The following is a 10,000-nucleotide window of genomic DNA, read 5'->3' on the forward strand; positions in this document are numbered from 1 at the left end:
TGTCTACCTGTCTGTCTCTCTCTCTGTCTCTCTGTCAGTACCTTAGCCCGGTATAGTTCCAGTGTCTACCTGTCTGTCTCTCTCTCTGTCTCTCTGTCAGTACCTTAGCCCGGTATAGTTCCAGTGTCTACCTGTCTGTCTCTCTCTCTGTCTCTCTGTCAGTACCTTAGCCCGGTATAGTTCCAGTGTCTACCTGTCTGTCTCCCTGTCTGTCTCTCTGTCAGTACCTTAGCCCGGTATAGTTCCAGTGTCTACCTGTCTGTCTCTCTCTCTGTCTCTCTGTCAGTACCTTAGCCCGGTATAGTTCCAGTTCGTTGTCAGTGATCCTCCATGGCTCCTGGGCCTTCAGCCTCTCTGCTTCCTCCTGCTCCATGTCGTCTTCCTTCAGTCTGAACGGCTCGATCAGCTCCTTGAAACTCAGCTTACTGCGGAAAGGGCAAAAAATAAAATGCATTGTGTCAGTTTTCAAAATAAAATCTTAACTATAATTTTAACTTTTAATTTTTAGATTTTTAATTTTTTTTTAAATTTTTTTTTAAAAATGTTCTTAACTTTTTTTTTTTTTTTTTACATCATAAACACATTAACGATTTTATATTATCGACAACAACATATTAATAGTTAACTGTAATAGTTTATTTGTGCTCGATCAACTCCTTAAAACTCAGCTTACTGCGGAAAGGCAAAAAATAAAATGCATTGTCTCAGTTTTTAAAAATATATACATTTATCAGAACAACATACAATATGATAAAAACAGATTTAAAAAAAACCTAAATATGTTTTTAAATTTCCAGTTTTTTTTACACATTGTCTCACTTTAAAAAAATACAATAAACTTTATTTTTTAACTTTTTTTTTCTTAACTTTCATTTTTGTAACTTTTTATTTATTACATCAGAACATTAACAATTTTATATTGTCAACAACAACATATTAAAAACCTACATATGTTTTTAAATAACTTTCACTGTAATAGTTTATTTGTGCTCGATCAACTCCTTAAAACTCAGTTTACTGCCGAAGGGCAAAAATACAACACTCACTCTCAGCTTTTCCCAATAAAATCTAAAAAGAAATTCGCTAAAATCAACTTACTTCCTTACAAAATAAAATCTTAAAATTTTTTTGATCAGAAATAAAATCTAATTTCTTTTTTATTAGAACATAAAATATGATGAAAAAAGATTTAAAAAAAACTTTATGTTTTTAAATATAAATTTTCTTTACTGTGATACTTTAACACATTTACTTTCTCACTTCTTCAAAATAAAATCTAAAATTTTTTTTTATCAGAACAACATCAAATATGCTAAAATCATATTAAAAACCTAGATTTGTTTTTAATTATAATATTTTTTTACTGTGATAGCTTATTTGTAACAAAAACACAAGTTCATAAAAAATAAGAAATCTATTTCAGTGAACTAAAGGTTTTTATACTTGTGTTTCTTGGGTTTGGTGTTGATGTCTCCGAGGACGTTGATGTCAGAGTAATCGATTCTGAAGCGGCTGAGCAGAGTGGCCATCCTACAGGGACAACCAGATACACAGATCATTAAGAATTATATAATAAAACATATATACAGTATATACAAGGGCTGGCACCATTTTCCAAATTTTCGATTAAATTTTTCGAGCAGTTATCAGTTTTTGAATAAAAAAATTACACAAATATTTGTTGACATAAACATAGATGAACATATATTTAGTGTGTATAGAAAAAACTCAAATAAATAAGACAAATACAAGTACTATGGATGCCTAGCTGTCCATTTTCAACGCTGGCTTTTGCAAATTCATATATGCTAAATACTTTTAAAATCCCCCAAAAGTGAATTATCTATATAACAGGGTCATTAAATGGATCTCAATCAGGGCTATTTCAGATTTTTCGTGGGAATTTTGAGTGTAAATAAGATCCTAATCCAGTGTGACTCACATTCTGCGGTCGTGGTCGATGCGGTTGATTTTCCCGCCGATGAAAACGCGGATTCTGCAGTCGCCCCATTTACTCCTGTTAGTCAGCAGGAAGGGGATCAGGAGGGTCAGGCCTGTAGACAGACAGACACATACAGACAGACGCACACACATACACGGACAGACGCAGATGCACGCACACACACAGATGCACAGAACAAACACACACACACACACACACACACACACATACACACAAAGATGCACGCACAGACACGGAACAAACACACAGACACACACACACACACAACACAGTTTAGCATTGCGACAAAAGTTTAGTTTTTCATTATTTCACCAGTGACTAAATGACTAAGTACATTTATCGTTATACCAGATTTATGTTTATACGTCAACATCTAAAATTACATATTACAAAGGGGGGTAATATTCAGGCAGAAAACTCTTTAAGAATTTTTAGAGATCAGAGTCAGATATTTAACCACTACACCACGAGTGCCCCCTCACCCCCATACTTCATTTATTATAGATAAGTTATGTCTGTGTAAGTTAGTTTAGAACAAGGCTTTTGTATGCAGCGGGCCGGCTTAATTTTTGTATGCCATATGAACATACCTCCGTCATCGAACAGCCACCAGACGTCGATGGTTCCTTTGCCTTGTTTCTTCTTGAACTGCTGACTGCTGTCCAGTAAACGCTGGTCCGTCAAACTCAGCGGAGATTTAATATCTGCGGCAGAGGACAACACATAAGTATAGTGTGTAATAAGCAGTATTTTAGCTTCTTCTAGTGGTGAGATTGTAGATGTCAACGCTGCCTTGCTAACCCCTTTACTTAGGCAGAATTTACAGAAGCTACGGTGGCCTTCAAGGACAAGAAGCTATAGTTACTAAAGATGGCATCATCCACCAAGTCTTTCCACAATTTCAAGTGATGAGGTGAAGATGTATTTAGTTATTTATTCTATAGTACTTCTTCTTCTTCTTGGTCTTCCAACAGGTGCATTTCCCCAGGACGCCCACTATATATAAACACGTGTAAGGCCGTTAAGTTTGTCAGTTCTGTGCTACAGTAGAAACATGGCGGTCTTTAGGGCATTATCTGTGTCGAGGATAAAGATACCGAAACACTACTATAGAAAAAGTACTATAGAATAAATAACTAAATACATCTTCACCGCATCACTTGATATTGTGGAAAGACTTGAGGCAGTGGTGGATGATGCCATCTTTAGTAACTATAGCTTCTTGTCCTTGAAGGCCACCGTAGCTTCTGTAAATTCGGAAGGGGTTAGAGAGGGAGCGTTGACATCTACAAGAAGGGTCAGAAGTCAGAGTTGATATGTTACCTCCTCTCTGGTTTGATAGACAGACAGACAGACAGACAGACAGACAGACAGACAGACAGACAGACAGACAGACAGACAGACAGACAGACAGACAGACAGACAGACAGACAGACAGACAGACAGACAGACAGACAGACAGACAGACAGACAGACAGACAGACACACACACAGACAGACAGACAGACACACACACAGACAGGCAGACAGACAGACATGTTACCTCTCATGATGAGCGGACTGCCTTGGTTGCTGTTGGTTTTAGACGGACAGGAGTCAGAGTCCGAGTCTTTGGCTGGACTGACAGTCACCACCACCTCCTTACTGGCTGGAGGCTTCTCATTCAGCTCATCTACAGGGAGACACAGGCCAATGGTGTTAATATCCAATAGCTGTACTTAAAACAGGTTTAAGATTAAACAGTGCAGAGAGAGACAGAGAGAGAGAGAGAGAGAGAGAGAGACACAGAGACACAGAGAGAGACAGTGAGGAAGAGAAAGTGAGAGAGAGAGAGAGAGAGTGAGGGAAAGAGAAAGAGAGAGAGAGAGAGAGAGAGAGAGAGAGAGAGAGAGAATGCATCCACAGGGAGATACAGGCCAATGGTGTTAATATCAACATTACATTACATTTTATTTAGCTGCCCCTTTATCCAAAGAGACTTCCATTAAGTGCATTCAACCGTGAAGGTACAAACTCAGAACAACAGGAATCATGTCAGCACTACAGCTTCAAATAAACCAGACTACAAGGTGACACATGTAAAGTGCTACATGGAGATGTATCAAGTGCAAATTTCTTCAGATTTGAATATTTCTTAGAATTTCTTTGGCTTTTGAGAAAACCATGTACTTTGTTTTATCTTTATTTAAAACAGGTTTGATATTAAACTGTGCATCTACAGACAGAGATAGAGAGACAGACAGACAGACAGACAGACAGACAGACAGACAGACAGACAGACAGACAGAGAGACAGAGTTGTACCTTGTCCCTGGATGTGTGAGATATCCAGTCCGTCCATCAGTCTGAGAATCGCCACTCCAAACTGCAGGTCAAACGCGTCGCTGAAACAAAGAACATGTCATTCAAATCACAGAAAATCTATCTATCTATCTATCTATCTATCTATCTATCTATCTATCTATCTATCTATCTATCTATCTATCTATCTATCTATCTATCTATCTATCTATCTATCTATCTATCTATCTATCTATCTATCTACTTTAACTTTAACTTATCCTCTCACAGCGACTGTGGGTTGTCTAGCTAGGTTTTCTTCTGCTGCCAATCACACAATGTGTTCATTCACTTACAGTCCAAACCGAAATTATTCATTCCCCAGGCAAATTTTGACTTAAAGTTACTTTTATGAAACCAGCAAGTTTTTTCTTGATGGGAAATGACACAGGCTTCTCCCCAAAGATAATAAGACGATGAACAAGAGGCATCATTGTGTAAAAAAATAAATTTTTCAGCGTTAATTAACATTTGAACAAAAAGTGGCATGTCCAAAATTATTCATAATTTCAGTTTTGACTGTATGTTTCTGTGCTTACTGTATAGTGTTGATGTCTCTCCCTCCCTCTCTCTCTCCCTCCCTCCCTCCCTCTCTCTCTCTCTCTCTCTCTCTCTCTCTCTCTCTCTCTCCCTCCCTCTCTCTCTCTCTCTCTTACTGTATAGTGTTGATGTAAATCTCCACGTCTCTCATGTCTCCGTCGCTCCAGTTGTTCTTGAAGCCCATCACCAGCGTGTTCGGTTTCAGACGACCCAAACCAACCGCCTGAAAATCACACACGGGACAGAGAATAAGATGGTAGTTTAGACTTTAAAGGTGCTCCGAGGAACTTTCAGTGTGTGTTAATTCTAGCGCCCCCTTTGGACAACAGCATTAGTGTTTTTACTACGCCAGCTGTTGTTCCTGGGTGAGCGTATACCCATGACAAAGACATTAAGAAGACATTAAGAAAAACTATATAGCAATAGCATTCTTTGCACTGATGGTCTCGTTTGCTGTTACATGTAATTTATGATCATCAGAGGAAAAATCAGACTGTCAGAAATATTTAAAAGTTCCTCGTAGTTCCTTTAAAGTAGCAACGAGAAGCTTTTAAACATTCTTTGAAACAGTCTTATTTTTCCTCTGATGATCATAAATTACATGTAACAGCAAACGAGACCATCAGTGCGAAGAATACTATTTCTATATAGTTTTTCTTAATGCCTTTATCATGGGTATACGCTCACCCAGGAACAACAGCTGGCGTAGTAAAAACACCACCGCTGTTATCCCTTCAGTGATCTTGTAGCTTAACTTTAACAATGTGACTTAGACAATTTCTGTCTTTCACCAACAACCCATCGAAGCAGCACACAAATGAAACAGTTAAAAGAACCTCGATAAAAGATTGATAAAAGTTAACATAAAATGTCCTCGCATATATCAAAAGAGTTAAGCTTGTGAAGTGTATTCTCTGATGTCCCGGCTTGACATTACGATGTGTTCTCATTGTATTTCAGTTGTGAGTGGAACACTGTTACTAAATACTTGTATATTGTTGCACGATTTGTACACCGGACTTCCTGACATCTATTATTAGTTGTTGAATTTTTTGTCACATTTAGATGAAATCCTGACCGAGGTTGTAGTGGACTTAAAGTGATTCTGGAGAACGCTTGTTGTCAAAATCACTTTTTGTCAAAATCAGTGAATATCTCCTCATGATCTGCTACCTGTCCGTACTGTGTGTGAACTGAAAAGAAAATCCAGTGTTAATACACAGCCTAGGCTCTGTAAACTGGTATGTAAACAAAGGGTATGTACACAAAAGGAACACATCGTAGCTAGCAACATTCCTGTTTACAGAGCCTAAGCTGCGTATTAACACTGGACTTTTTTTTTAAGCGCCCACACACAAGTTACAGACAGGAAGCAGATCATGAGGAGATATTCACTGATTTTGACAAAAAGCGATTTTTTAACAAGCGTTCTCCAGAATCGCTGACATATTTAATTTTTTTTTTTTTTTTTTTTTTTTTTTACATGGATAGGATAGACTGCAGAAATGAATTCACCTTGTGGGACTCACCTTAATGATAAACCCAAGAATGGACCAATGATGACCAGGAAAAATATTAATTCTCAAGACGTTTTGTTTGTTGATTTGTACCTGTAGGAGGAACTGTGTGCCGTGCCTAATGATGTCTGAGCAAACAGACTTAAACAGTAAAAAAAAGGGGGTCCATCGTAGCTAGCAACATGCTTGTTTACAGAGCCTATAGGCTGTGTATTAACTGAAAAAAATATTTGTTCTCATGATTTTTAATAATAATAATAATAATAATAATAATAATAATAATAACAATAATAATAATAATAATAATAATAATAATAATAATAATAATAATAATAATAATAATAATAATAATAATAATAATAATAATAATAATAATAATAATAATAATAATTGATAGGATTTATAAAGCGTTTTTTTGGAGGTCACTGAAAGACACTTTACATCACGTAGAATAAACATAAAGAAAAGAAAAAACAGGAAAACGAGATACAAATACAAATTCACAATGAGGTTTGGACTAGAGTCAGGTGTGGTACACAGTAAATTTTGAAGTGTTAAAATAACACTAAAAGAGTTCAATTTAACACCACTTCCGAGTGTATTTGGTCCCACTCAGAATTCGAGTAAAATTAACTCTTTTCAAAGTGTTAACATTTTAGAGTTAAATTAACTCAAAATAGAGTTAAAAATACACTGTATAGTGTTATTTAAAGCCTTATAGAGTACTTTCTACACCCCGTCTTTTAACTACCGAAATTGACACCAACACTAGGAGGCATTCTACTCCAGCTGTTGTTATATTAACTCAGATAGAGTTAATGGAGTTTGACACTGCATATTTAACACTGGGGAATTTACTGTGTATGGGTGGGGTCAGGGGTCATATGCTTTCTTGGAGAGGTGAGTTTTGAGTTGGCTTTTGAATGAGTTTATTGAGTCTGAGTTACCTGCAGGAGGAACTGCGTGCCGTGCCGGATGTTGTCGGAGCAGACTGAGGTGTAGAAGGCTTTGAGGCGTTTCTTATTGAGCCAGCGCTGACACCGAGCGTGGTCCTGGGACAGCTCCTTAAAGTTAGGACGACGCGTCACCTGAACACAAGAGGGAGGTACAGAGGAGGTGAATATACATCTTAAGAATATCCTTAATTTCTATTTTATTTTTTAATCGGGACGAAGCTGTTTTACATAGTACGAAGAATGCATCTGACCTGAACACAGAGAGTCTCAACCTTTAGCTAATTTACTGTACATTACATGTTACTCTTGTCCCTATTTGGGCAACTTAATCAACATACTAGGCATTCAATGATTTACATACCAAAACTATAGAACAATACAGAATACATTAAAATAAACATAAAACAACACACGTACCATACTATTTCATCACATTACAAAACAAGAATAACCTTCAGTAGTATTGCTTTTAGCCAGCTTTTAACATTTGTTGTAAACGACTTAATAATTGGTATTAATTTGATTTTTTCAGTGGGTAATATACTGAACATTACAGAGAGAGATTGAGATGTTATATTTGATTCTAAAATAACATGAAAAAAGTAAAAATTTAAAATATAATCATAATAATAATCTAAAAAATAATAATAGAAAAAAAAACGAAAAAAACAAATGTATATGCAAATAAACATACATACACTCATATTAATATATACTAAAAATAAAAATAATACACTAAACATTACAGAGAGAGATTGAGATGTCATATTTGATACTAAAATAACATGAAAATAAAAAAAGTAAACATAAAAAAATATCATAATTTTTTTTTTATTAAATAAAAATAATTCTAAAAAATATAAATATATATGCAAATAAACAAACATACACTCATATTAATACATACAAAAGAAGAAAAATCTAAATAATACACTAAACATTACAGAGACACAGAGTAATATGTTAAATGTGTACGTACCGTCCTGACGTGGCCGCAGACCATCAAACCGACGTTCTTAGTGAAGGAATGAACCAGTTGAAGCAAAGCAGGACGAGAGTTTGGAAAACCAGCCAGCACCAAACACTGGGGCCTGTGAACGCAAAACCAACCATAAAGTTAAAGGCCTACTTCACCGGTTTGAATATGAAGGTGTATTGAATTCTGAGATCCTATGTAGTATAAATGTGCGAAAAAAATTGAAATCGGTTCATCCTAGCCTGAGAAAAGGCAGAAAGAGTGTTTTTTTTTAACCCTATTTTTCTCTTTCTCGTGACATCACAGAAAGAGAAATATAGGGTTAAAAAAAACGTACTTTGTAAATATTACTGATGTATTTTACTGTGACATCACAGTAATATTTACAAAGTACGTTTTTTTTTAACCCTATATTTCTCTTTCTGTGATGTCACGAGAAAGAGAAATATAGGGTTAAAAAAAACACTCTTTCTGCCTTTTCTCAGGCTAGGATGAACCGATTTTAATTTTTTTTGCACATTTATACTAAATAGGATCTCAGAATTCAATACACCTTCATATTCAAACCGGTGAAGTAGGTATTTAACACAAAATCAACCATGAAATCAATATATTAGGCAAGGCAAGTTTATTTCTATATCACAATTCAGACACAAGGCCATTCAAAGTGCTTTACAAGTGGCATGAAATACATCAAGATTAAAATACATCAAGTAATAGAATACACATAAGAAAAGCAAATGAATAAAAATAAAACATTTAAAAGCGAATTAATAGAAATACAACATTTAAATTAAATTAAGAATTACAGGTTAAAATGGAAACAGAAAAGTCTCCAGATTTGATTTAACCCATTGATGACTATGGCAATCTAGGATGCATGTCCTTAATGCCTGAGGGTTTTCTGAAAAAATAGTACCAATTGTCAAGTCTACCAAAACCTTAATATCTAAGCCTGTGTAGCACATAGAAACATGAAATAAAATACATTTAAAAGTTAAGGTTCACAGGTTTTATTTAAACATGCTCCCTTAGCGCTTACAAACCAACAAATATTTCTAAAAATCGTCAAAATTAGATGAATTAGAAAATTATTAAATATTGTTAATAAATAGATGCAATGTGTTGTGTGATTTTCGTCAGTAGTCCATAGTAAACCTTGATTCTGTGCACCAAACGCCACTAACTGTTCTGTCGCCGACATAGCTGGCGTATTTTTTTTATTATTTTGTTTTATTTTTTAATTTTTAATTTTTTTGATTGACAGGATTTTCGGCAAACCACACAACTTTTGGGTGGTCACGTGGTCTTAAAAAAATAAACAAAACCCACCTCATGTGTATTTGAACCAATGACAGTGCATTCTATGCTGGGAATGCCATGAAAATTAGATAAAGTAATAATGCTGCGCGACGCAGCATCAGGCAGGAGAGCCAATGAGGCATCGCGCAGCAGCCGTCATCAATGGGTTAAAGGAGCTGAGAGTTGCAGCAGACCTCAAGTTTTTTCTGGGAGTTTGTTCCAGATATTTGGTGCATAAAAACAGTAAATTACAGTAAACCCTAGTTGTACTGACCTGAAGTTCTTGACGTGGTCCTCGACTCCGGTGAGGTTGAGAGCGTGAGTCAGAGCCTGGTTATAGATCAGAGCCTGAGTGGACGAACCCCAGTTCACATCTACACAACACACACACACACACACACACACAC

The 10,000-nt window shown here is 35.9% G+C and overlaps 1 protein-coding gene across 1 annotated transcript in view; it reads right to left on the reverse strand.

Annotated features, from left to right (window-relative positions):
• LOC307268643 (solute carrier family 12 member 2) overlaps window positions 1-10,000 on the reverse strand; it is a gene marked incomplete at its 5' end in the record, with an annotated part of 31,291 nt that overhangs the window by 1,961 nt on the left and 19,330 nt on the right. The window contains 10 exons of the mRNA XM_080051360.1: window positions 290-425; window positions 1,444-1,530; window positions 1,943-2,054; window positions 2,554-2,667; window positions 3,507-3,635; window positions 4,267-4,346; window positions 4,959-5,065; window positions 7,307-7,447; window positions 8,295-8,406; window positions 9,868-9,967. Of these exons, the coding sequence (XP_079907486.1) occupies window positions 290-425; window positions 1,444-1,530; window positions 1,943-2,054; window positions 2,554-2,667; window positions 3,507-3,635; window positions 4,267-4,346; window positions 4,959-5,065; window positions 7,307-7,447; window positions 8,295-8,406; window positions 9,868-9,967 (1,118 nt within the window). The remainder of the gene's footprint in view (window positions 1-289; window positions 426-1,443; window positions 1,531-1,942; window positions 2,055-2,553; window positions 2,668-3,506; window positions 3,636-4,266; window positions 4,347-4,958; window positions 5,066-7,306; window positions 7,448-8,294; window positions 8,407-9,867; window positions 9,968-10,000) is intronic.

The sequence above is a fragment of the Ammodytes marinus genome (assembly GCF_949987685.1).
Source record: "Ammodytes marinus genome assembly, chromosome: 2".
Lineage (NCBI taxonomy): Eukaryota > Metazoa > Chordata > Actinopteri > Uranoscopiformes > Ammodytidae > Ammodytes > Ammodytes marinus.